General features: G+C 48.5%; 1 protein-coding gene across 2 annotated transcripts in view; it reads left to right on the top strand.

The window, feature by feature from the left end:
• Window positions 1-1,607: 1,607 nt before the first annotated feature.
• The window catches only part of TUB (TUB bipartite transcription factor), an 88,470-nt gene continuing 63,173 nt past the window's right edge, over window positions 1,608-26,904 (top strand). The window contains exons 1-2 of one of the 2 annotated variants that reach the window (XM_055282531.2): window positions 21,933-22,102; window positions 22,718-22,765. In XM_055282531.2, coding sequence (XP_055138506.1) covers window positions 21,948-22,102; window positions 22,718-22,765 — 203 coding nt within the window. In that variant the 5' untranslated portion in view covers window positions 21,933-21,947. Of the gene's footprint in view, window positions 1,889-21,932; window positions 22,103-22,717; window positions 22,766-26,904 lie in introns of those variants that run through there. The other variant, XM_055282532.2, reaches the window with a different exon arrangement.

Below are 26,904 nucleotides of genomic sequence, written 5' to 3'. Positions count from 1 at the left end.
TGACCCCTACCCCTAAACAATGAAATAAGGCTTCACACAGTTGCAACAAGTTGATTCTGGAGTTCCAATCCACTACTGCTGAGGTCACGGATGTGCCAAGAGCCTCACTATCAAGATGTGGTTCAGGAATACTGGCTTTTTGGGGGAGTCAGTCCTTGCACACCAGTCTGTAAACTCCATGAGAGACAGTAACAGTGTCTACCTGGTACATAAAGCATTTTGCTCAGTACCTGGCCCTTGGTAAATATTGGTTAATGATGCATTTGGATAGCTCTATGACCAACTTGGGTACTTCAGTGGTTATAGAGATGGCTGTATTGCACAGAAATGGTAAACTTAAAAGCTATAAGGACTAAGCAATTCATGTAAGAGAAAAGCTGGCCGGCTAGGGCCGGAGGCTTATAGAACAACATATTCCCTGCTCCGGGTGCAGAGGACAGCCACTACTGCACTCTATGCCTGCCATGCTGAAGACAGGCCCAGCACTGGCAGACATTCTTAGTTTTCAAGAGAGGATAAAAAGCTAGATCTATTAAATCTCCCAATTTTTAAGTGTTGTCCATTTATTCAGTGAAAAGCATTTTTTCCCTGTGATTGTGGGCTGGATGCAACAGGTGCACTGCCAGTTAACTCTAGTTCACAGGGGTTGTCAGGATCCTTGGATTAGCGTAGCGCAAACCCTACCTCCCCCTCCTCGCGCTCCAGCCTCCTGGGAACTTCGGCACCTCCACCCCGACCCTGACCCTGGCGTGAAGTTAGCTAGCCACCCCACAGCAACTGCCCGAAAAGTCCTTCTTAGGCTCTTGTGACCTCTGCAAGAAGATTATACCTGTAAATCCCTAAAGCCATCAGCCTAAGGTGGGGGATGGGAAGGGACTGGGGGCCTCGGGCAGACAAGAAGGCGCGAGCCGGCTCTCTCTGCCCCACCCCTCCCCACCCCGCCCCACCCAGGCGGGACTTCTTGCCATAGCCTTCCCTGGGTCACTGTGAGACAAGCTCTCCCCTGGCTAAGCCAAGACACTTGGACTTTTTCCAAAGGATTTTCAGTAGTAATGAAGAGAAAGCACAAGGGACATAAACAGAACAAGGTGGCCTAGAAATGGGAGTGTTTACAGAGCTTGGTCTTCGGAACCCAAGAGGGCCGTAACAGACCAGATAGCAGGGCCGAGGGAATCCACCCGGGAGAGAGGGAGAGAGTAGTGGATTTCCATTCTCAGTAAGGAGGGAGGCAATTTGAAGAGAGGAGGGGACGGTGGTTTCAAGACTTCCACCCTGGGGAAGAAGGGACGGGGAGACGGCGGGAATCTAGGAAATTGGGGGATGGCTATTTCCATTCCTGAGAAGGGGGGAACTTGATTGTGGGAGGTTGGCTGAAGACTCCCACACCGGAAAGGAGGGCGCCTCTGCAGAAGGGCCCCGAGTGGCGACAGCGGATCCGGGACTCCCAAGCAAGCAGGAACCGGAGCAGCCTCTTAGCAACCCTGTCCCGGGGAGGTTTGAAAGCAGCGGTGCCCTAGTGACGCCGGAAAAGATGGAGCGGTTGCCATGGCGACACGGCGCACACCTCGGAAATAAATAAATAAGCAGCCCAGGCTGCCGCAGCCGCGCCCCCGCGGGACCCGAGCGAGGGGGAGGGGGCCTCACGGGCCCGGGTCCCCGCAGTCGCGCGTCCCCGCCATTGGCAGAGCCGGAGGGGGTCACCCCCCGGGGGGCGAATGGTACAGTCCTCCGCCCGCGCCCCGGCCCGGCCCGCAGCCTGCGAGCCAGCCCTGAGCCCAGCGCCGCCGCCGCCGCCGCCGCCCGCGGAGCCCCGAGCGGAGCCGGAGGCGGCGATGGAGGGAGTCAGCAGCCACCGGACCCTGTCTTACAGCCGCTGGAGCTATGACAGGTAGGGCGCCCGAAGGGTGGCCCTGAGTGAGCGCCTGTTGACCCTCGCTCTCCTGCGGGAGAAGCGGGCCTCCGGGGGCTAGGACTGGCGCGAGCGCCCGACCCCCAGGGTGGGCTCGGGCACCCGGACCCTCGGGCATCCGGGACCCAGAGCCTCGGGTACGGCGCAGTGGAACTCAAGCGAGGGTAGTGTCCCCACACCCACGGGGCAGAGCTGTCGGAGGAGGGCCTGCGGCCACTGGGACTAGCGAGCTGGCACTTCTGCCCCCACCCCGGCTGCCCCGCCAGGGTCGCTCCGCCGGGGGACCCCGAGAAAGGGCGCGGAGGGGGTGCCGGGAGGGGCGGGGCAGGGGCCGGGGTGGGCCCCTGGCGGGCGGGGCGAGGAGGGGGCGCCTTCGGCTCTAGGATGCGCCCGCCGGGGTCTGCGCCCCGCTGGCCCTCCGCAGGGACCGAGGCTGGCCCCGGGCGGACTGCCCCGCTGGCTGCCCGGGACCCGCGAGTCGCTGCCTGTTCCGCGGGGCGAGATGGCAGCCCGGGCCGGCTGTCTGGGCGCAGGAGCGGCGCCCTCATGTTGCCGGGCTCCGCGCCCGCCCCGCGGGGACGGCGAGCGGCAGCCGGAGTGGGCGGTTTGCAGCTGCTCTCCCCACGCACTCGTCCTGGAGGAAGGAGTCATCCTCCCTGGCGAAATGAAAAAAATAAGAACGGAGTGAGTTGGTCATAAAGCCGAGTAGATTTATTCCTAGGTTATGCCCTTTCTACCTTTTGTTGGTGTGTTAAATGCCACCCCTCTATTTAAAATGAAACCATGATGATAGTAGATAGTTGCTTGTTTGTTTGTTTGTTGTTTTTAAGTTTCGTAACCCCATGTCCATCTGCAGAATTCTGGAGCTAAATTTCCTGACCCATGACCCTAGATGGTGAGGGCTGGAAGACAAACTTCATTTACTGGGCTGCTCTCATCTCCGTGAAGTCCTGCTTCCTGTACTCTCCTTCCCTTAACTCTGCCAAAAACCTCCCTGCGTCTTCGACAGCCCTTGTTTGCCTAGATTCAGAGGAACAGGTGTCCCTCCTGCCTAAGGCTAGTTCCCCTAGGACCCCTCCTCACCCTCCCTGAGTCTCGCCCCATATTAATCCCATCTGTCTCCTCCATCTGCACCTTCGCCTCTTTACTGGTGATCTCTCTTCAGCCTATAAACTTATTCACCTTTGTCTTGTCTCCCTCCTCGAGATGGGCGCGACTGATCCACGTCTGTTTTTTTCCTTTCATTGCCTTCTTTGGGGAAATATATCGTCTGAATTAGTTAATTCTGTTTCTTCATCAACCCTTCCTTGCACAGCCCCAGCAAATCTCCTGTCCACCTCATGATTCCAGTGCACCTGCCTTTTTGAAAAGTGGTGCTCTCCACGGAGAACACTATTATTGGAATATTAAACTTGAAATAACAAAACCTACAAACTTTGGTTCAGATCCCAAATCCACACATTCATTCATTTATTCAACAAACATGTATTGAGTGCGAACTATATCCTGGGCCCTGGAAATAAGGTGATAAAAAAGACACAATTTCCTCCCGGAGATGAGCTCACAGTCTAGATTATATTAGAAATAAGCAGTGACATATTCTGGGAGAAAAACTTAAAGTTGAGCTAATTCCATATAGTAAATAATTTTTCCCTGCAAAAGCAAACTTACAAAAGCAGAAAGACTTTGGAATTAGATAACCTGCATTCAAATCCTGACTCCACCTAGCTAACTTTGGACAAATTACTTCTCCCTGGGCCACAGTTTCTTGGGGAAGTGTTGTGAGTATTAAATGAGGTAATAGGCCTGGCGCAGTGGCTCACACCTGTAATCCCAGTACTTTGGGAAGCTGAGGTGGGCAGATCACTTGAGATCAGGAGTTTGAGACCAGCCTGGCCAACATGGTGAAACCCCGACGGTACTAAAAATACAAAAAACATACAAAAAAAAACATTAGCTGTGCATGGAGGTGCACGCCTGTAATCCCAGCTACTTGGGAGGCTGAGGCTGGAGGATTGCTTGAGCCCGGGAGGCGGAGTTTGCAGTGAGCTGAGATTGTGTCACTGCACTCCAGCCTGGACGACAGAACTAGACTCTGTCAAAAAATAAAAATAAATGAGGTAATAAATATAAAGGGCTTATCATATTGCCTGGGACTTAGTATTCACACAATAAGTGGTATAAATTGCTGTTTTATTAATGCATATTGTAAATGTTTCTGGAACTCTAGTCTTCCACAGAAGCTTAGTTTGAAAATCTTGGCCAGGCGCGGTGGCTTACGCCTGTAATCCCAACACTTTGGGAAGCTGAGGCAGGGAGATCACGAGGTCAGGAGATCGAGATCCTCCTGGCTAACAGGGTGAAACCCCATCTCTACTAAAAATACAAAAAAATTAGCTGGGTATGGTGGCGGGCGCCTGTAGTCCCAGCTACTCAGGAGGTTGAGGCAGGAGAATGGCGTGAACCCGGCAGGCAGAGCTTGCAGTGAGCCGAGATCATGCCACTGGACTCCAGCCTGGGCAACAGAGCGAGACTCCGTCTCAAAAAAAAAAAAAAAAGAAAAAATTATTTTTCTGCTTTCAGACCCCTACATAAAGACATTTACTGGGTTTCTGTCTTCAGAACTCTTTTCTTCTCACCCTGACAATCTCAATACCTGGGGAGCTATGTGAAGAAAACAACTCACCTGGCCCTTGACCAAACTAACTGAATCAGAATATCCAGGGGTAGGATCCTGGGCTCAATGTTTGTTTAAAACTTCCCAGGTGATTGTGATGCAGCTGGTTTGTCTACTCTCCAAAATCACTAGTCCACACCACCTCCTCTATTTTCTAATCAGTACTTGTTTTTTACGACATAAAGATTGAATTATTAAAAAATTACACAATACTCAATCAAGCTGTTAAAACCATTACACAAGCAACACATACATTGGGTACATAGTATTAAAAGTGAAAATCTGTGTTCTGCTGACCTTATCCCCATCCTAACTCTATAAGGAACCATTGTTAATAGTTAACTTTCACTTTCCAGCACTGTTCTCTGGTTGCTGCCCCCATCACATCTTTGAACCTGGCAAACACCTGTCCTTCAAGTCCTCATCCAAGTTGACCTCTCCTCCATGTGTTTATGTAAGCTGTTGTCCCCCTTCCTTCTGGACCATGTGTGTATCAGTTATCTATTGCCATGTTAACAAGTGACTCCTAAACTTAGTGACTTAAAATAACAACTGTTTTGGCCAGGCGTGGTGGCTCAGGCCTGTAATCCCAGCACTTTACGAGGCCAAGGCGGGCAGATTACCTGAAGTCAGGAGTTCGAAACCAGCCTGGCCAACATGGTGAAACCCTGTCTCTACTAAAAATACAAAAATTAGCCAGGTGTGGTGGCACACACCTGTAATCCTAGCTACTCGGGAGGCTGAGGCAGGAGAATTGCTTGAACCCGGGAGACGGAGGTTGCAGTCAGTGCAGTGGAGATCATGCCACTGCATTCCAGCCTGGCCGACAGAGCAAGACTGTGTCTCAAAAACAAAACAAAAAAAAACCCCACAAAAACAAAACAAAACAACAACAACAACAAAACAACGGTTTGAGTTAGCACAAGATTCTGTGGATCAGCAATTTGGGCTGGGCTTAGCTGGGCAGTTTTGTGATCTGGGCCAGGCTCAGCTTTTCTGGGTTGGGCTTGCTCACATATCTGGTGCTCTGGCTGGGAAGTCTAGAGCAGCTGGGCCCTCTCTCCACGTGCCTTCTCATCTTGCAGCAGGCTCACTCAGGTTTGCACACATGGTGGTGGAAGGGATTCCAGTGAGAGAGCAGAAGCTGCAGGGTCTCTTGAGGCCTAGGTTTAGAACTTGCACATCACTCTGCTGCCTTGTATTAGTCAAAGTAAGTCAAAATGCCAGCCCACATTTCAGGGGTGGGGAAATAGGCCTTACATCTTGAAGGCAGGAGCTGAAAATCTATGGCCACTTTTACAACCTACCAAAATATGATGCCTACATTTTTAAAATTTCTGGCTCCTCTTAGGTCCCCACTGTCCACATCTGAGCACATGCCAAAGTGCTCCTCTTTTCCAGTTCACTCCATTCCATTCTATTCTCAGGCTACACCCTGGTCTCAGTTGTCAACGCAATGCTTCTAACACAGAAATCTGTATCTTCAACTCCAGCCTTTTTCCTAGACTTAGTCCCACATCTCTAAATGCCTGTAGATGTCTACATCTAGATATTCAGCCAACAGCTTTTTTTTTTTTTTTTTTTTTTTTGAGACGGAGTCTCCCTGTCGCACAGGCTGGAGTGCAGTGGCAGAATCTCGGCTCACTGCAGGCTCCGCCCCCCGGGGTTCACGCCATTCTCCTGGCTCAGCCTCCCGAGTAGCTGGGACTACAGGCGCCCGCCACCTCGCCCGGCTAATTTTTTGTATTTTTAGGAGAGACGGGGTTTCACCATGTTAGTCAGGATGGTCTCGATCTCCTGACCTCGTGATCCGCCCGCCTCGACCTCCCAAAATGCTGGGATTACAGGCGTGAGCCACCGCGCCCGGCCTCAGCCAACAGCTTTAACCCAATAGGTTTAAAATCAGACCCTTCACTGATAATTGTATTCTCTAGTCAGCATCCACAAGCCAAATGGACTCCTCAAAACTTGGACATTGACCTTGAACTCTCCAAATCTCCTTATCTATACCACTGATTGTTATGAAGATAAAAGGAAAAGATCTATGTAAAATGACTGCACAAAGTAGGTATCATGAAGCCCATTGTTTTCCACAGCTTGGCACCCCATTAACCATTTTGTCTCCACTCAAGCTTCAGTCGTTATCCTCAAAGGCTTCAGTGCCCATATCAGTGACCAAACTAGCACTCTTCACTCACAATTTCTGGACCTTCCCATTCTAGACACTTCTCTTCAGTTATTCACAGGATAAATTCCTAGATGATGACAGCTGGAATTGCTTCACTTCTAATCTCATACACATGAATTGCCAACTCTCTGACCTCAGGCATGTTCCTTATACATTACTACTGCCGTAACACAAAGGTGTCTGCCTTCATGGCCTACCAGCCTTTTCCCGGCCTCTCTTCTCTTCCCAGCTTGTATTACATGGTAGATTATTTCAGTCACTCACTCCAGCACTTTTTATTCCCTCACATATGCTCAGCACAACTCTAGCCCAGCGTGGATCAATGTTAAAATCTCTATCCCCTTTCTTCTTATGACACCTGAATCCTACAACAAAAATGACATGCCTGTGCAGGATGTCACCACTTTCATGGTTTTCATCTTCGGCCGGGCCGCCAACACCATCTCTCAGTCTTTCTGCTTCTCCCTGATGAACTTCACTCCCATTGCCCACAACAGCCCTTCCAAACCTTCCGCACTCTCAAGACCCCTCTCTGCTTGACCCTTATCTGCACCCCATGTGTTATGTAAATGGCCCTGCCTCCTGCTCCTTGGAGAAAAATTGATCACATCAGGCATCATCTTCTGTCACATCCTGACTCCACTTCATTTCCGCTCTACTTCAATCACTCCCTTGTGGGGACTTTATTGTTCTTCCAGTTCTTTGCTAGTATAAATAATTTTGTGTTGAACATCTTGTATATATGACATTCTCCCCTCATGTTTGATTATTCAATTAAACTCCTGAAGAAGGATTGTTAGTTTCCAATGTTGGCTACTGTCAGATTGTCCTCCAGGAGGAGTGAATTGATTTCTTTTTCCACAGGCAGTCACTGACTGCATTGTTTTACAGTTATGTTTGTGTGTGTGAGTGTGACCTCTCAGACTCTGAGACAAAGTAGCATCACCGCGCAGAACTTGGATTTTGGGGTCAAAGTGACCTGGCTTTGAAGCCCAGGTCCTTAAATTATTGCTTATATGGCTTTAGACAAGTGACTTAACCTCCATCGACAAATAGACAATAATAATGGTAGCTACGTCTTAAGGTGGGTCCATTCACTCAATATGCATTTACTGAGCACCTTCTAAATGCCAGGCAACATTTTAGGCAGTGGAGACAGAATGAAACAAAGTCTGTGGTCTCGTAGTTCTTACTATCTAGTTGGAGGAGATATGGACAAATATATTTAATGTATCAGTGCTAAGAGGCTTATATAATATGATAAAGTGCAAAGAAGAAAAAGCAGAGTCTGGAGGAGAGAGTCTGACAGCATGGGCGTGTGCTGGGGGTGGTGTGTGTGCTGTGTCATATAGTGTGGTCAGGGAAACTCTGAGGAGGGAGTATTTCATCTGAGAGCTGAAAGAGGCGAGGGAATGAGTCATGTGGTTAATGGGAAGAATGTTCCATGGAAAGGAGCAGCAAGTGACAATGTCCTGAGGTAGGAGTGTGCCTACTGTGTTTGGGAGCAGCATGGAAACCTGTGTGTCCTCTGCCTCTTTGTAAAACTTCCTTCTTGCTCTTCTCCCAACTCCCCGCATCCACTCCACCCATCCTCAGGGAACCACTGATCTGATTCGTTTCCTAGAGTTTTGTATAAATGGAATAATCAGTATGAACCCTTTTATTTGGCCGTTTTCTGACAGTGTAATTATTGTGATATTCTTCAATATTGTTGCATAAATTAGAACATTTCCTTTTATTGCTGAGTAGTATTCATGGATATATCACAGTTTGTTTATCCCATCACCTGTTGATGTTTCCACTTTTTGGCTATTACAAATAAAGCTTTTGTGAATATTCATGTACAAGTCTTTGTATGGACGTATACTTTTGTTTCTCTTAGGCAAATACCTAGCAAAGCAGTGGAATGGCTGAATCATATAATAGGTCTACATTTAACCTTTTAAGAAACTGCCCAACTTTTCCAAAGTGGTTGGACCATTTTATATTCTCATGAGCACTGTATGAGAGTTCCAGTTCCTCTGCATTTTTGTGACAGTTGGCACAGCCAGTCTTTTTCATTTTAGCATTCTAACAGTTATGCAGTGGTATGCCATTGTGGTTTCATTTTGCATTTCCTTGATGACTAATGATGTCGAGCATCTTTTCATGTGCTTATTTGCTATCCATATCTCTTCTTTGGAGAAGTTTCTGTTAAAATATTTCCCCATCTTAAAGTTGGGTTGTTTTCTTTTTGAGTTTTGGGAGTTCTTTGTATACTGTGGATGCATCTCCTTTATCAGATATATGACTTGCAATATTTTCTCCAAGTCTGTGGTTTTCTTTTCATTTTCTTATGTATTTTCAAGAGAAGTTTTTGCTTTTGATGAAATCCAGTTTATCAATTTTTTTATAGATTGTTCTGATGTTGTATCTAAGAAATCATTGCCTACTTTGCGGTGACAAAAGTTTTCCTAGGAATTTTCTAATTTTACATTTTAAATTTAGATCTTTGCTACATTTTGAGTTAACTTTTTGCATATGGTATGAGATTCATTAAAAAAAAATGGGCATCTAATTGTTCCAGCAGCATTCATTGAAAAAACTTTCTTTTTTCTGCTGAATTGCCTTTGTACCTTTATGGAAAATCAGTTGATTATTGTTTGTAAGTTTATACTCTCTACTCTGTTATCTTGATCTATGTGTCTTTACTGATGCCAATAACAAAAAATACTTGTAAGTATTAAAATCTGGCAGCTTAGGACTTTCAGCCTTGTCTTTCTTTTACAAAGTTGTTTTGACTATTCTAGGGCCTTTTCAGTTTCACATTAATTTAACAATAAGTTTTTCAAGTTCTACCCCCCATCCCCCCAAAAAACCTGCTGGAATTTTGATTGGGATTTTGTTGACTTTATAGATCAATTTGGAGAGAGTTACATCTTAGTAACATTGGACCTTCCAATTCATGAACATGGTATATATATTTATATCTGTTTATTTAGATCATCTTAATTTCTCTCAGTCATATTTGTAGTTTTCAGTGTATAGGTCTTTAACCTCTTTTGTAAGATGTATCCCTAAATTCTGCATATTTTTCCATGATATTATAAAAGGGTTTATAAAATTCAGTTTCTGATTTTTCATTCCTAATGTATAGCATGTTTTGGGATTTTTAATTGTGGTAAAATATGTATAACATAAAATGAGCTATTTCAATGATTTCTAAGTATACAAGTCCGTGGCATCAATTACATTCACAGTATTGTGCAATCATCACCACGATCTATTTTCAGAGCCTTTTTATTATCCTAAACTGAAACTCTCTACTCATTAAGAAATAATTTCTCATTCGTCCCCATCCTGGCCCCTGGTAACCTCTAATCTACTTTCTGTCTCTATAAATTGCCTATTTTAGATATTTCGTATAATGAAATCATACAGTATTTTTCCTTTTGTGTCTGGCTTATTTTGCTTAGCATAATGTTTTCAAGATTCATTTATGTTGTAGCATATATTTTTTGGCTGAATAATTCCATTGTATGCATAAACCACATTTTGTTTATTTTTTAAATTTTTTAAATTTAAATTTTATTTATTCATTTATTTTTGAGATGGAGTCTTGCTCTGTCTCCCAGGCTGGAGTGCAGTGGCGCGACCTCAGCTCACTGCAACCTCTGCATCTCGGGTTCAAGCAATTCTCCTGCCTCAGCCTCCCGAGTAGCTGGGGTTACAGGTGCCCATCACAACGCCTGGCTATTTTTTGTATTTTCAGTAGAGACGGGGTTTCTCCATGTTGGCCAGGCTGGTCTTGAACTACTGACCTCAAGTGATCCGCCCATCTCAGCCTCCCCAAGTGCTGGGATTACAGGCGTGAGCCACTGTGCACAGCCAGCATTTTGTTTATACATTCATCTGTTGATGGACACTTGGATTGTTTCTACCTTTTGGCTATTGTGAAAATGCTCCAGTGAACATTGATGTGCACATATCTATTTGAGTCCATCTTTGATTCTTTTGGGTAGTATAAACCTAGGAGTAGAATTGCTGTTTGGTAATGATAATTCTATCTTTAGCTTTTTGAGAAACCATGAAATTGTTTTCTACAAAGACTGCACCATTTTACATTTCCACCAGCAATGTACAAGGGTTCCCATTTCTTCACCTTCTCACCAATAACCTGTTAATTTCTGGGTTGTTATTATAATTATTATTATAGCCATCCTAGTGTAGTCTAGGAAGTGGTATCTTATCATGGTTTTGATTTGCATTTCTTCAATGACAAATGATTAGTATTATTTCTTGTGCTTATCTGGCCATTTATGTCTTAGAGAAATGTCTAAGTTCCTGTCATTTTTAATTAGGTTGCTTGTCTTTTTGTTGTTGAGTTGTAGGAGTTGTTTACATATTCTCAATATTAAATTCTTTTCAGATGTATGATTTGCAAATGTTTTTCCCCATTGTTGTCTTCTCACTTTCTTGATAAGGTCCTTTGGAGCACAAGTTTTAATTTTGAGGAAGTCCAACTTGTCTTTTTTCTTTTGGTTATACTTATAGTGTCATATCTAAGAATCCATTGCCAAATCCAGGGCCATGAAGATTTACCTGTTTTCTTCAGTGTTTTGTAGTTTTAGAGCTTATATCTATGTCAGTGATCCATTTTGAGTTAATTTCTGTATATGGTATGAGTTGTGGTCCAATTTCATTCTTTTGCATGAAAGAAAATCCAGTTGTCTCAGCACTATTTGTTTCTACTTTTTCTCTCACTGAATGGACTTGACCCTGGTCAAAAATCAATTGGTGAGTCGGGCACAGTGGCTCATGCCTGTAATCCCAGCACTTTGGGAGGCTCGGGTGGGAGGATTGCTTCAGTCTAGGAGTTTGAGACCAGCCTGGACAATGTAGTGAGACCCCGTCTCAACAAAATTTATTTTTTAATTAGCTGGGCATTGTGGCACATGCCTATAGTACCAGCTGCTTGGGAGGCTGAGGTGAGAAGATCACCTGAGCCTGGAAGGTTGAGGTTGCAGTGAACTGTGATCACACCACTGCATTCCAGCCTGGGCAACAGACCAAGACCTGTCTCAAGGAAACAAAAACAAAAACAAAACAAAAAAACCCCCAAATTAGCCATAAACATATGGGTTTATTTCTGGACTCTTGACTCTTGTGTTACACTATATCTGTGACCAAAGGTGGATTCTGGCCCACACTGGTCTCCTCTGCAACATATCTTCTTGTGGCTTTTTTCTGGCCCCTGGTTCCCAAACAAAGCATGCAATTGCTGGTGATATTCTCTGCACAGTTAGGTTTCTGTTGAGTTGAAGAAGTAGCCAAATTCTGATTGTAAAAGTAGACTTTTGTACTAAGGCTTACTTTACCTTTTCAGGAAAACTTAACAAAATATGTGTTCATTCCACTTTTAAAGTTTGGACCCTCAGGTTCTTTTCTTTCTCTTTCTTTTTTTTTTTTTTTTTTTTTGAGACAGAGTCTCGTTCTTTCTCCCAGGCTGGAGTGCAGTGGTGCAACCTCGGCTCACTGCAACCTCTGCCTCTCAGGTTCAAGCAATTCTCCTGCCTCAGCCTCCCGAGTAGCTGGGATTACAGGTGCCCACCACAATGCCTGGCTAATTTTTGTATTTTTAGTAGAGACGAGTTTTCACCAATTTGGTCAGGCTGGTCTCAAACTCCTGACCTCAGGTGATCCACCCGCCTCAGCCTCCCAAAGTGCTGGGATTACAGTTGTGAGCCACCGCACCCAGCCTGTCTGAGCACTCTCTAGTTCTGATATTCTGTGAGTATATGACCTATGGCCTCGGTGTGTGTTCTGTGATTGGAAAGGCCAGGGTGGAGGGATGAAAACAGGACAGCTGGGATTGGAGGTCCTGGCCATGGCAGTGCCAGCTTAGGGGTTGCTGGCCAGAGGAGTCGGGTGGCTACCAGAGGCAGGGGGCTGGAGGCTCTGCTTTGTTCTAGAACTTTTTGAGCACAGCTACTTCTCTTTTGATGGATTTATAGCAGTACAGTACCAAGACAGCTGGACTGGATGAGGCAAATGGGGGCAGTGTACAGAGAGAGGGTCAATGAGGAATGGCGTTAGAGGGCAATGAGTGGGGGGTGGTCTGTTTCCCATCCAGCTGGTGTAACTGGGGCTCAGGGTGATTTGTGGTGGAGAGGGTAGTCAGGTATGGAGGTGGGGCATAGACTTTTCAGATCCCTTGGGACTTGCCCGTGCTGAAGTTTGACGTCATCAGGCACTGTGGTTTTCCAGATAGGGTCACTGGATGCAGTCCAACAAATGCAAAAAGACTTGGGCAGGGACATTGTATCTGTGACCAAAAGTGGAAGGAAGCTCCAGCTATGCCTACAGTCTGGAGAACAGTTGCCAAGTAGGGGCTCATGGGTATCTGTTGATACTTACTGCCTTCACTCTGGAAAATCCTGAGCCTGAGTCTCAGCTGGGAGATTCTGGCCCAGCATGTGCTTGGGGGAGATTCACACCTTTGCTGTCTATCCTAAGCCATGTAGTTTGTCCTGAAGGTGCAGCAGTTAGATCTCTGGGCTCAGGTGTGTGTTCCTCTGCAGCCTTGGGCAGGTGTCCTGGTCTTCTGATCCAAATATGAACAAAGACAACCCTAGATATGTATGTGTGTTGGGGAGTGGGGTTCAGAAGTCAGCAGGCCCTAGGGAACAGCCTGTCCATGTTGTCGCCCTGGGGAGAGGCAGATTTCTGCAGGTGAACAATGCTAGAGAACTGTGCCAGCAGATGGGACCCTAGTGTCAGAACGAGGAGCACAGAGCTGAGGTCAGGGGGAAGCGGTCCCCGGATCTGGGGAGGCTTTGGAGTCAGGGAGGGCTGGCACCAGGATAACAGCAGACTAGGATTATCTCTCTGCAAGGTCACGTTCCTCTACAAAGATTCAATCCCAGCCTGGCTCTGCCTCCATGCCCCCTTAGACACTGCAGACCAACTAAATACCATGCCAGGAACACTACAGTGTCCCGAAAGGACACTGTCTCCTGACACCAGCCCCTCTTTCCACAGTCTGACATTTTGGGTGTTATTTTGTCCTCTGCATCACCAAGTGTTCAGAGAACAGAGGCAATGATGGGCTGGGCTCTGAGAGAAGGCTTCTGTGTGCGCATCTGAGTGTGTGCATCAGTAAGAGTGTATCTGGGTGGGGTGTGTGCACAGGGGTGTGCCTGCCACCAAGGGCAGTCATGTAGATGTGTCCCAGTTGTGTGTGCTTCTGTGGAAGCAGGTGTGTATGATGGAATTGACTGTGTGAACGGGGTGGGGACTGGGGGGATCCTCTCTTTTGCCCTGCATTTGGTGGGGTCAAGAGGTAGGATTGGGAAGTGGAAGGAGGTCGGGTACACTGGCCCTTTCCTGGGCCCAAAATTACACGTAATGGGGGGCCACAGGCCTGCTTTCACAGGCACCTTGCCTGGGCAGTTTCTGGGAGGCTGGTGAGCTCTAAAAGCCCTAAAAGCCCTCAAGGATTAAGCAGGAGCCCCTGCACCTAGAGCTCCGCTTAGGTCGCTGAGCCGGAGACCCTGTGTGACCCTGGGCAGTGAGCTGTGGTGGGGTAGAGGACTCTTCCCTTCCTGCCAGGCCCAACCCATGGGAGTTGGGAGCGGGGACCTCGGTCTGCCGTGAGGTGAGGGGCTGTGGGGCAATCCGGGGCCGCATCAATGTTGGATGAGCCTGCGCCGCCTCGATACCATCTTCCTTGGTCTCACTTTTAGTGTAACTGGAGAGCCTAGGGACCAGTCCGAGCCGGCCATGCGCGATCTGCTGGCAGTGGCCGTACCTGCGAGGGGACAGGAGCTGGGGTAGGGAGGCTGGCGCAGGCCCACAGTGTGTCCTGGAAGAGCGTGGGGGCCACGGGGCCCAGTCTCGCAGGGCAGGGGTCGATTCCAGTCTGGCCTCTGCTCGGGCCCTGGGTCCCGGTGCAGGGTTACTCCCCCTCCTCCCTCGGGCCACCTTGCCTTCCGCGGGGTGTCATCTGTCTGGCGGCGTGTCCTTGGGCCAGTTCGGTCCCATCCCCCTGCCTAGCTCTGGGAGTTTCCTGCTCGGGAAGGGGCTGGAGGGGCAGCAGCTGGACAGAGAGAGACCCCCTGGGGTAAGGAAGGGGAGCAGCCACGACTGCGCAGAGCCTCGCACTGCAGGTGAGTGTCCCGCCCCTGAGTGCCTGGGGAAAGGCCCGGAGCGCAGGAGTGAGATTGGGGGTCCACAGTGGCCAAGCTTCTCCCCACTCTGGCCTTTCCTACTCCAGTCCTGACCCTTATAGCCTTGTGACACCACAAGTGCTGCCCCAACCCCCAACTACCACCAAGTATTGCCCTACAAGGCAGCAGTGAAGTAGGCTCATAGCCGGTGAACACCTGGTACTTGTTGGCAGAGGTTGGAATGAAGTTATTACTGCACTGTGGCCTCCAGGGTCAGCATGGATGGACACTCCTGTGGGCGGTAAGATTGGATTGGATCAGTGAGCCATGGCGAGTGGGCCAGCAGCCTGTTTTTAAAAACTGTTTATTGGGTCGGGCGCGGTGGCTCACGCCTGTAATCCCAGCACTTTGGGAGGCCGAGGCGGGCGGATCACAAGGTCAGGAGATCGAGACCATCCTGGTTAACACAGTGAAACCCCGTCTCTACTAAAAATACAAAAAATTAGCCGGGCGCAGTGGTGGGCACCTGTAGTCCCAGCTACTCGGGGGGGCTGAGGCAGGAGAATGGCGTGAACCCGGGAGGCGGAGCTTGCAGTGAGCCGAGATTGCGCCACTGCACTCTGGGCTGGGCGAAAGAGCGAGACCCCGTCTCAAAAACAACAACAACAACAACAACAAAAAACCTGTTTATTGGAAAACAGACACATCTATCAGCTTAAACGTTGTCTATGGCTGCTTTCACACTACAACCTCAGATCTGGCCCTTCAAGAAAAAATTTGCCAATGCCTGAGATATTCTCCCAGGGCATACTTCCCTTTAACCTACACGTGTCCATTCTCTTCCTCTCCCTCACACCTGGGCACCTATCCTCCCTCCTCCCTTTGCACCTCTGGCTCACGCCAGGCTCTCCACACCTGGGAACATTTCTTTGGGGACCGTTCACCTCACATCTGGTCACTATTCCTCCCTCTGTCAAGAGAGGAAATGACTGGGGCATCAATTTCAGAATTTAACAGGACAGCCGAGGGCTAAGGGAGGACCTTTGCCTGACCCCAAGTTGTCAGTGAGCCGCTGCCTAGGCTACAGGAGCAAGGCGAGTTAACTGCTGATGAGCACAGCTGCTCTGGGCCCCCAAATCTGTTTTGTCACCCGAGGGACTAAGCAGGCCAGTTCTGGGCACGGGCTTTCTGTCACTCCCTCTGTTGGCTGGTGACAGTGCTGAGGTCCCGATAGAGTGGTGGGGAGACACTGCCGAACAGATAATTAGAGGGTGCCAATATGCTCTGGGGGGAACCTGGGAGACAGGGAGCTCCAGAGGCACCGCCCCTCGCCTGCCCGCTTCCCTGTTGCTTCCACACCCTAGGGCCCATCGTGCCCCACTTCCTCCAAGCCCCAAGCCTTTGCAAACAGAACAAAATCCATTTCCTTGGTTCCCTTTTGTACATCTGAGTTCAGGGATCCATTTCAGGGCCTGGACTGGAGCAGAGGGAAACTCCGGGGCCTGAAGACAGAGCTGCATTCCTGCTGTGCCGCCACAAGATGGCACTCTCGAGGTGTCCGCCCCCGTTTGAGCACTCCGGGAGTTTCTGACGCTGGCCTTTCGCCCAGTTTCAGCCTGAAGATGGTGGTCAAACACACTCTGAATCCCACCAGGCTTGATTAGCTCTGCCTGCCCCCTGAGGCAGCTCATGGACTTCTTCAGACTCTGTAGTTCAGGACATATTGATCCTTTCTGAAGGGGCCCTCAGGAACTGCCTGCAGTGTAATTACCTGCCTGCTTATACTCCTCCCCACCAGGCACTGCTGAGAGCGGGACCGTCTTATTCTCCTCGGGGCCACGTCAGGGCCTGGCACGGCACAGATGGCAGAGGTGTTTGGTGGGGTGTAATGTGTAAACAGTAGAGTGCTGCTGTCGTCATTCATCCCGCCATAGTTTGTCTGGTGAATGCATTTTTAGTATCAAGCTGCCTGAAGGAGAAGCCAGGGATAAAGACCCAAGCTCAGAATGTATCCTGGGTAGAGGGATTGGTTCATAGGGAGAAGCAGCCTTGCAGCCTTTCCCCCTCCGGCCTGGTTCTGGCTGTTGCCAGCATTCTAGGAGTTCTCTAGACAGGATGAAAGGCACTGCAGCGATACAGGGAGGGCCAGAGAATGGGCGTTTGTTTCCAGGTAGAATTTTGGGGCATACCCGGCCTTGTCTGGGAGCAATCAGGGACCAGAGACAAGGGCTGGGATGGGCTCTGGGGCCTACTGTGGCCTCATCCCTCTCACCTGGCCCCAGCTCAGGCCATTCCAAGAGCCTCCCAGCCTAACAGCAACGTGTGGCTATCCAAGGGTCCCAGACAGAGGATTGGAGGGCTGCGCCTGTGTTTAGGGGGCAGCCACCCCTCCCCCTAAGCACCTGCTCTGACAGCACAGGATGATGTCAACAAGGGACTTCCATGAAGCCCAAGAGGGAAGGACAGTGGGAGTGGGGTCTGAGGTCTGGACTCTGCTTGAAGATTGACAATGATGAGTGGGAGTCCCTCACCCACTGTGAGCTCTAGGAAGAGGGTGAGCATTCCTGTTGACTGTGGCAGAGTCCAGGCCAGTTTGTGCTCTTGGTGTGACCCCAGGAGGGAGTCCTTTGCTGGATCATCTACCTCATGGGCTGGTACTGACATGCAGGTGCCACTTCCCTGCCTAAAACAGGCTCCAGAGCAAGACTGGCATCGCTCACCAGGGTAATTATTGGTTTGGGTTCAATTTCCATTCAAAACAGTAATCCCAGCCTGAGCTGGGTGTCAGATCTGAAGGTTGATTATTAGTAACATTTATCAACAGCCTCTCTCAGCTTCAGGCAATTACAGCTCATCTGCCATTCCTGCTCCCAGTCATGCAAAATTGCCAGCTTCTTCCCTGCCCACCCCCTCCATTCCCCTCTCCCCTTCTTCTCCCATCTCCTCCCCTTAGCAGACAACCTGACGGAGGGCAGGAGGTGGGTGCCACCTTATGACTCACTATCACCCTGTATGGAGGGGTCCATGTGCATGCTAGGCACCTGTGCTCCCCAGCAGCAATATTCATGTTGCAGAGTCTTGTGAAATCTCAATCTGATTCTATCAGAACTGAGGAGAATCTGTGAAGGGGACAGATGGGAACCCATGTTTCCCGGCTTCTTGTCGCATGATGCGTTTTCAATGGCACTGTGCTCCTTCCTACTCCTGACTCAGTCTGTTCCTTCCTTCCAGGGCTGAGACTAGGGTGAGGCTAGAAAGGCATTGACCTCAAGTGCAACATTCAAAGGACCTCGAACAAGCTCAGTAATTAAGATAAATGATATTTCAATATAGTGTTTTTTTAAATCAAAATGAATGCAAAACACATACAACAAAATCAAACTTTTAATAAAGACAAGATACAACACTGGATTTGCAGGCCTTGGCCTCACTTGCCTTACCCTAACTCCAGTCTTGTTTATCATGGACAATTTTGCTTTGATTTGCTGGAAGTATTAAATTTCTTGGCTGCTGAGTTTCTTGGCAAATCTTGGCGAGAGCTTTATTCAGCTCACCCTGGTGCTGGCCCCACTGCTCTCACTTCCCGCTGGGCCCTAACCTCCTGCTCCCTTCAGCTGTTACTGCCTACTGCCTCAGGCAGGGTGGCTCAGCTTCTCTCTTAGCAGGTGCCCAGGGCAGCAGGGGACCCAAAGGGCCCCTCCATGGGCTGTCTTCCAGGGTGCCCATCCTCCATTCCATCCCACTGAACCCTGCTTCAGCTGTCAGACACCTCAGGGAGGGCCTGCAGGTTGCCAGGGTAACTGCTGTGATAACTAGAGGACAGAACATGCTGGTCTTGCTCTGCTCGTAGAATCATGTCCAGCCAGGGCTGGATGAGTGCAAGCAGGCATGCCTGACAGCGTCCCTGACTCGCTGATCCAAAACGTCGCTGGACATGCATGGAGGTGGAGAACATTCCATGTACCCGCATTCCTCCAGGGGGAGGACAGCATGAGGCTGGAGGAAAACTGTGGTGATCTGTTTGTGACAGGGAGGTGAGACGCTGAAGTAGACATGGATGCTTCCTAACCAGCCTTCTGCAGAGGGTAGGTCTCATTTGCTGAAGGGCTTCTGTTCTGCTGAGCAGGGTCTGTCAGTGGGGGGCACACCTGTCACCAGAGAATACCCTCTTCCTATCCTCCCCTGGCTGTGCTCCGCTAGCCTAAAAGGTAAACAGACATTTCAGAAAGATCAGTGTTGAAGGGGTACCCAAGATGCCAAATTATATCTGGGACTTGAGACACTGTTATGTCGAGGTCCAGGCCTAGGCCAGCTGGTCACAGTGTCCAGATGCCTGTCATGGAGGGAGGCCTGAGGGTCTCAGGGAACATGTATCAGAAGCACCTCTGCCCTGCCTGTTCCAGTCTGTGATCTCCCTTCTGAGCCCCCACTGCAGCACAGAGCCAGTTGGTCATCTAGCCTGGCAGTAGTAAGTCATTCTATTTTCCTACAGTTAGGAATACATGGTTCCTGTTCCTCCTATGCACTCTGCCACTTACTGGGCAAGTGAATTCCCCTCTCTGAGTCCTAGGTTCCCCTTTCGTGAAATATCAATAATAGCACCCTTCTTAGAAGGTTGTGCTCACCATTCAGTGCACTAATGCAAAGCACTGTGACAGACTGAAGAGTCATGTTCTGTGGGGCTGTGGAGGACAGAACTGGTACTGAAGGGAGGTGTGTTTGAGCTTTAGGTGAAGCGGCAATGGCCAACTACAGAGATGGAGGGACCGCTCTGGGAAGAGCAAACACCCTGATGCTCAGAGTGTGCATGAGGAGGTTTCATAATCACCATCCAGCAGCTTAGCCTCAAAAGGGCTGCCTGCCCCAGGGAGCTATGACCCTTGAGAGATGCAATTTATCCAGCCCTGAGGTTCTGTTTGACCATCTTTCCCCGGTTGTCCTCCAGGGGGTCATGGCACAAGTCTCAGTAGCACGGGCCCCATGGTCCAGCCTTAAGGTAAGAATGGACCTCCCTGGAGGAAGCTGGCTTCATCTACAGTTGATAAATTCACCTTTTTTCCTGGTCCAATTTCCTTGGTTTAACCCTATGACCAAACCTGAGAGCTTTGGCAGGAAAGAAACCAGGGAGGATGTTGTGCTTGAGAAAGTGCTGGCCTGAGCATCAGCTTTGCGATGTCCGTTTACTCTGACTGGAAGGTCTCATTCCACCTGTAGCAAGACAAAAGACACCTGAAAGACAGTTTCTGGGAGACGGAGGATGAGGTCTCCAGTTGCAGGTGCATGCACACGTCCACTTCCCTACCTGGAAGGTGCCGGCATGCAGGATGTCTGTGCATGTGCCCCTTGCACTGACTCCCTTGAGGCTGGCTGTGCAGCTTTGAGGCATGTGTCCAAGCAGAGAGAATAGAAGACTCCATATTGGGAGCCTTGGCTTTGACCTTTCCTTTCGCTGAGCCTGATTTTCCCAACAGTGTTATGGGAGGGGAAGAATGAGATGCCCTTCTCAGCTGATGTCCATGATTCTTCTGTTTCCTGGAGGCCATGAGTGTTAACAGAATGTGCTCACGTTTGCACCCTTCTTCCATGACCACTTATAGTCTGTCTGCTTAGCAGATGAGGGGTCTGGGTCTCCAGGGTCCATTTGGGGTGGGGTCAGCAATGTCCAGCTTTGCGTCTGGGTATCACTTTTCCTCTGATATTTGAAATTGGATTCTGAAGATTCCTAATTATTGTTCCAAGTTCTCGTTGAAAATCTGGGTGTAATTTTTACAAGAGCATGGCTGAGGATGGACATGGAGGAGAAGTAGTGGGGCTGGAGGGAGGGAAGGGACAGACAGAAGGTGATGTTGTCATTAGGAGTTAAAGCCAGGGCCCAGTAGTAGATAAGGCTGGACAGTTGGCAGGATCATCGGGCAGACTAAAGCAGCTTAGACTCTGTCCAGAGGCAGTGGGGGTCTTCTGAAGGGTTTAAGTAGGCTGGGAGGACATGATCTCAGGAAGCTCACTCTGGTGTCAGTTGCAGGATGGATTTGAGAGGAGCAAGTTAGGTGTAGATGCCCATGATGATGCCAAGATCTGGGCAACAGACAGGAAGGCCCTAGCTCAGAAGTGGCTCTAGGGAAGGTGAGGTGCATAGAATTGAGAGATGCTCAGTAGATGGCATGAGCAGTGCTTGATGATTGTCTGGATTGGTAGAGGAAGGTGGACAGGGAAAAGCAGGAAGCTACGATGGTGCCTCAAGGGGCTGAGTGATGTCACTCACAGAGACAGAATGTATAGAGTGAATGTTCAGACTCACAGGAAGTCCAAAACTGCATACCCCAATGTGAGGTGCTGTGGGACATCCGGGGTGCAGGGTCCAGAGAGCAGGTAGGTAGAGTTTAGAAGAGGGCTGGGTCCACGATGCATCCTTGGATGTTCTCAATGTAAGAGTTGTGGGAGATGAAGCCTTGTGAGTGGATGGGAACACCCAGGTGCATTTGGGGTGAAGCAAGGGGACAAGAGGCTGAGGACACAGACAAGCAAATCCTAGATCTTCCATCAGTCCCTAGAAGGCACGATGTGTGCGCCTCCCAGCACACAGTCTGAGCCCTCGCACAGAGCTGGCCACAGAGAGGGCAGCAGTGAAGGTGTCCTCGGTGGTTCCTCCAGATGGGGCCTTTGTCCTCAGTGCACTTGGCTCTGCCTGGGTTGCTATAGTAACCCACAGATGCAGAGAGACTTGGCCTCTGTGTTGCCATGGAAACCAGCAATTGGGTGTCCCTGTGTGGCATGGCCACTGAGACCTTGAGGATTCAGTCTGGTCCTGAAGGATTTGGGGGGAGACTGCGACCAGAAGATGTTTCCATGTCCTAATTAATGGGTGATGGTGGTTGTTAGTCTGACTGTTGCCACGGTGATGAAGGGAGACACCCAAGTGCTGGTTTCAGTACTGAGGCGAATACAGGGAATTTCAACAGGCTCCAGGTCTTACTGTGCAGCCTGAAGTGGGACCATCCCTTAAACCCACTCCATCCTCTGGCCACGATGGGGGCCAGGACACCTTTGCCTTCTTTCTGGATTTCTTTCTTTGCCAAGACAGGGATTTTGTTCCCAGGAGGCACTCCCTGGCCCATGGGATCTCAGCATTCAAAGCAGCACAGGAAACCTGGGCCCCTGAAACAGGGCCACCGAAGAGATCGGTAAGCTTTCAACATCCTGCCTTTAGCCCATGGGCCCAACCGTTGCGTCAGCTCCACCTACCCACCCTCACTGACCTCAACCCTTTACAGTCCCAAGGCCTTCCCTTCCTGATGGTGCTGCTCCCCTATCACCACATGGAGCCCCACAGGTCATCCCCCCAAACCCCTCATGCTCCAGACAGGTGATCAGGGAGGCTTCATTACTCCAGGAGCTGCCCAGGACCTCAGGGAGGTCCTCTACCATGGGAGTAAGGGCCTCTTCCCCAGCCTCCAGGGCTCTGGCAGCTCCACGCTCCGGCCCTCTGCCTCTTCTGGAGGGCTCCTCCTTCCAGCTTCTGCCCGTTCCCCCACCCCCCAGTGCTTCATTCCCACGGCTCAGGTCATCACTGCCCTCATCTGGACTGCCTGCCTGCCTGCCTGCCATCCGGCGCCCACAGAGTGAGCACTCTATGGAAGTCCCGCTACCCTCATCCATCACGTAACTCACCTACTGAGGCAGCTGAGACCAGGGCACTGAAGGAGGCCTTGAGTGACCAGGTCTGGCCAGGCAGCAAGCAGGGACGATGAGGTGAGGCTGCCAGGGTGTGGAGAGTCACCTCTTCTTTTCCTCCTCAGGAGAACAACCAGGAGGAAGTACTGGAAGGAAGGAAGGGAGATCGCTCGGTGAGCTGGAGGGGAGGAGGGCGTGCCAGCCCTGGGAAAGGGCCAACCACAGGAGACTGTGAGGGAGATGGGCGGAAGACATGAGTGGCTCAGGGGCCACGAACCCCATATGCGCCTGGGAGTGTGTGTGTGAAATGGGGTTTAGGGGAGGGTGTGACCACTGGACAAAGTCTGCTCTTAGTGTGTGTGACTATTGTGGCCGTGGGTTTGTCCCTCTTGGATCCTCCTGTGGTCTTTTTGCCTTGACTCTGACCGGGGAGTGCTGATGAGCAGGCCTGGGACTCTCAGCCAAGCCTTCTCAGAAAGGAGGTGTCCTCTACCTGTGGTCGCACCATAGCCCAGGACCGCAGAGGGAATCATGGTGGCAGAGCCTCCAGCCGTCCTGCCCTCCCATTGCCCAAACACCCCGATGTGGAGATGCCCTGCCCCAGGGTGCTGTCCCAAGCCTGCTTTGTAACATCAGGAGGTGGGTCTTGCCTAAGGCTTCTAACCAGGACCTCATTTGTTGTTTACACATGTTGGGGTCCCAAGGATATGTTTCTTGGCCCACAGAATGGTCATAAACAACTGCCCTGTGAAGGAGGGGGTGCTGTCTTGTGTACAGATGAGGCAAAATGACAGGATCCTGTCCCCAGCTGCAGAGTGTCTGCTGAGCATCTCCAACACCTAGGAAGTCTGCCTGTCCTTCCAAGGGACCAGGCCAGAGAAATGGGGGGCACCTGGGGCTGTGCTTTGCCTCCTCATGGATGTCAGTCCCGGGTTTCTGATGGGGTTTGTGACGACGGTGCCCTAAAGGGAAGCTCTGTGGAGAGCCAGGGGTCTCGAGTATGGCCTTCATGGCAGGGACCTCATTGCTCTCCTTTTCTACACATGGCCTCAAACCAGGTTGACTTTTTAGCCTAAAGAAAATCTCATGAAGAGAAAGACAGTGGTGTGGGGGAGGGTGTATCACTTGAGCCTACTTCATAGGCTCTTGAGGAGAAGCAGTAGGAGGAGGAGGGGTGCAAGTAGTGAACCCCAGAGGGATGACTCTGCTGTGATGACTGTTAATGAGGCTTGAGACTTCAGCTCAATTGTCGTGTGCAGCTGGTGTATTTTGAGTGATGTAAGTTGATGACAGCCTCCTTCCTGAACCCACTGTCAAGGCTGCAAGAAATTTTTGAGATCCCACATCCAACCCCTTGTGTAACAGGCAAAACAGGCCTCAGGTTCTGAACCAAGGTCACACTGCAAGTTTGTGGTAGACTCAGAATTAGAACGCAGGCCGCCTGCTCAGGGTTCTTTCTCTGTACTGCAGGGGAGGGAGCCAGCATCACTGTGTGGGAATCAAGGGGCTTCTCAGGAGTGAGTAGTCCTTTGGTCATGACCTTGTCTTATGTGAATGGAAGTTCTGAGCATAGTGTGAACTGTATGTCTACAGCTGATGGCTGCCTGGCAGGGACTCTTGGCCATACTGGGTTTCTGGGCTGGCTCATTTCTGGGGTTTGGTATCTCTCTACTTCATGTTGAAAGGCTCTTCCCTGTTGAAAGGCTCTGCCAGTATCCCTTAATATCAGGTAAAACTGCACAATTCAAGATGGTGCCAGCAAGCATGATGTTTCCCCCACAGTGACACAGGGCTGTAAGTAGGGAGATGAGGAGCCAGGCATCTTTGGAGTTGAGGGCTGACTTATAGGACCCTATCTCTGTAGGTTTGGAATAGTCATAATTAATGGCAAAGTTAATGGTCCAGCCACTTAGGGCTATAGCAAAGCAAGAGAATCTGGGCTTGTTGTCTTCAACTTGTTGAAGAATATCATCTCCATTTCATCCACCTATTACTTGGCATCTTGGGATCATTTGAAACTGTTCCACCTGTGAAATCTTAATCTTTGTGTACCTCCTATGCATTCTGTCTCCCATACCTCCACCATGTCTGTTCATAGAGACCTCAGGCCCCTGAGCCATAGTTTTTCTCCTTACTCTGAATCAACTCTTGTTCCTATTCTATCTGAGTTCTGTTTCTTGTCACTTCAACTGCCCACCATTCACCACCTGGCTTCTTAGTCTCCTACCTCAACCTTAGAACAGGGTAACTGCCTGCTTTCTTTAGTCCTGGTTTAAAGGGGCGGGGGGAAATTCCTTCGTGAATTGACATTAGTCCAAATTCATGGTCTACAGCCTCCAGCGAGCCCCCAGCAATGCCCAGCAGTCCTGTGACCTGGGCCTGCCCCAGTTCCTCCACAACTATTTCAAAGCTCTCACATTACCCTCTTATTGGGATATAATTCATATACCATACAAGTTGCCTGTTTATAGTGTATAGTTCAATGGTTTTAACTTGTATGACCATCACTACAATCTATTTTAGAACGTTTTCATTACTCCCCCCAACGAAAACCCATGCCCATTTGCAGTCTCCCCTTTTTCCTACACCCCCCAGCCTTAGGCAGCCACTAATCTATTTTCTATCTTTATAGATTTGCCTATTCCGGACATTTCACGTAAATGGAATCACATAATATGTGGTCTTTTGTAACTGACTTCTTTCTTTAGTATAATATTTTCTAGGTTCATCTATGTCATAGCATTTATCAATACTTCATTTCTTTTTATTGCTGAATAATATTCAATTGTATGGATATACCACATTTTCTTTATCCATTCATCAATTGATGAACATTTGGGTGTTTCCACATTTTAGCTATTATAAATAATACTGATATAAATTCTTGTGTCCAGGTTTTTATATGGACATATGTTTTCACTCCTTGGGTATATGCCTAGGATCTATGTTCAACCTTTTGAGGAACTGTCAGAGTGTTTTCCCAAGTGGTTACTGCATTTTACATCCCCACCAGCAGTATATGAGGGTCTCAGTTTTTTAATATTCTTGCCAATACATGTTATTATCTGTAATTTTAAGTAAAGTAAATTTGAAGTAGTATCTCATTGTGGTTTGGCTTACATTTCCCTGATGACTAATGATGACTAACAATGTGCTTATGGACCATTTGTGTATCTTCCTTGGAAAAATGTCTATTCATATCTCTTGTCCATTTTTTAAATTGGGTTGCCTTTTTATTATTGAGTTGAAGCATTCTTTATATATTCTAGGTACAAACAAGACCCTTATCAGATATATGGTTTGCAGTTATTTTATTCTATTCTGTGGTTGTCTTCACTTTCTTCATGGTGTCTTTTGCAACACAAATATTTTACATTTTTATTAAGTCTAATTTATCTAGTTTCCTTTTGTTGCTTGTGCTTTTGGTGTCACATGTAAGAAACTAAGATTTTTTACAAAGATTTTTGCCTATGTTTTCTTCTAAGAGCTTTATAGTTTTGGCTCTTTCATTTAGGTCTTTGATTCATTTTGAGTTAATTTTGTTATTGGTGTGAGGTAGGGGTCCCAACTCATTCATTTGAATATGGATATTCAGTTGTCCCAGCACCATTTGGTGAAAAAACCATTTTACCTCCATTGAATGGTCTTGCTATCCTGTTGTAAATCAGTTGACTGTAAATGTAATTTTATTTCTGGGCTCTCGATTCCATTGCTTTGACCTATATGTCTATCTTTATACCAATACCACATTACCTTGATTACTGGAGCTTTGTGGTAAGTTTTGAGATCAGGATGAGTTCTCCATCTTTGTTCTTTTTCAAGGTTGTTTGGCTATTCTGTATCCCTTAATTTTTTCTTACAAATTTTAGAATCTACTTGTCAATTTCCACAAAGAAACCAGCCAGTTTTCTAACGGAGATTGGATTGAATCTGTAGATCAGTTTGGAGAGTATCGCCGTCTTAATAATATATAGTCTTTTGATCCATAAACACAGGATGTCTTCTTGTTTATTATTTAGTTCTTCTTTAATTTCTTTCAAAGAAGTTTATAGTTTTCAATGTGTAATATTGCACTTATTTTTAACAGTTTATTCCTCAGTGTTTTATTCTTCTTGATGCTTTTGTAAATTGAATTGCTTTCTTAATGCAAGTGTATAGAACTATATATAACTGATTTTGTGTAATGATCTTGTATTCTGCAAACTTGCTGAACTTGTTTATTAGTTACAATCATTTTTTAGTGGATAACTTAGATTTTTGTTACACAAGATTATGTCTTATATGAGTAGAGATATTTTTATTTGTTCCTTTC

Source organism: Symphalangus syndactylus, chromosome 6 (genome assembly GCF_028878055.3).
Source record: "Symphalangus syndactylus isolate Jambi chromosome 6, NHGRI_mSymSyn1-v2.1_pri, whole genome shotgun sequence".
Lineage (NCBI taxonomy): Eukaryota > Metazoa > Chordata > Mammalia > Primates > Hylobatidae > Symphalangus > Symphalangus syndactylus.
This window is presented reverse-complemented; position numbering and strand designations above follow the sequence as displayed.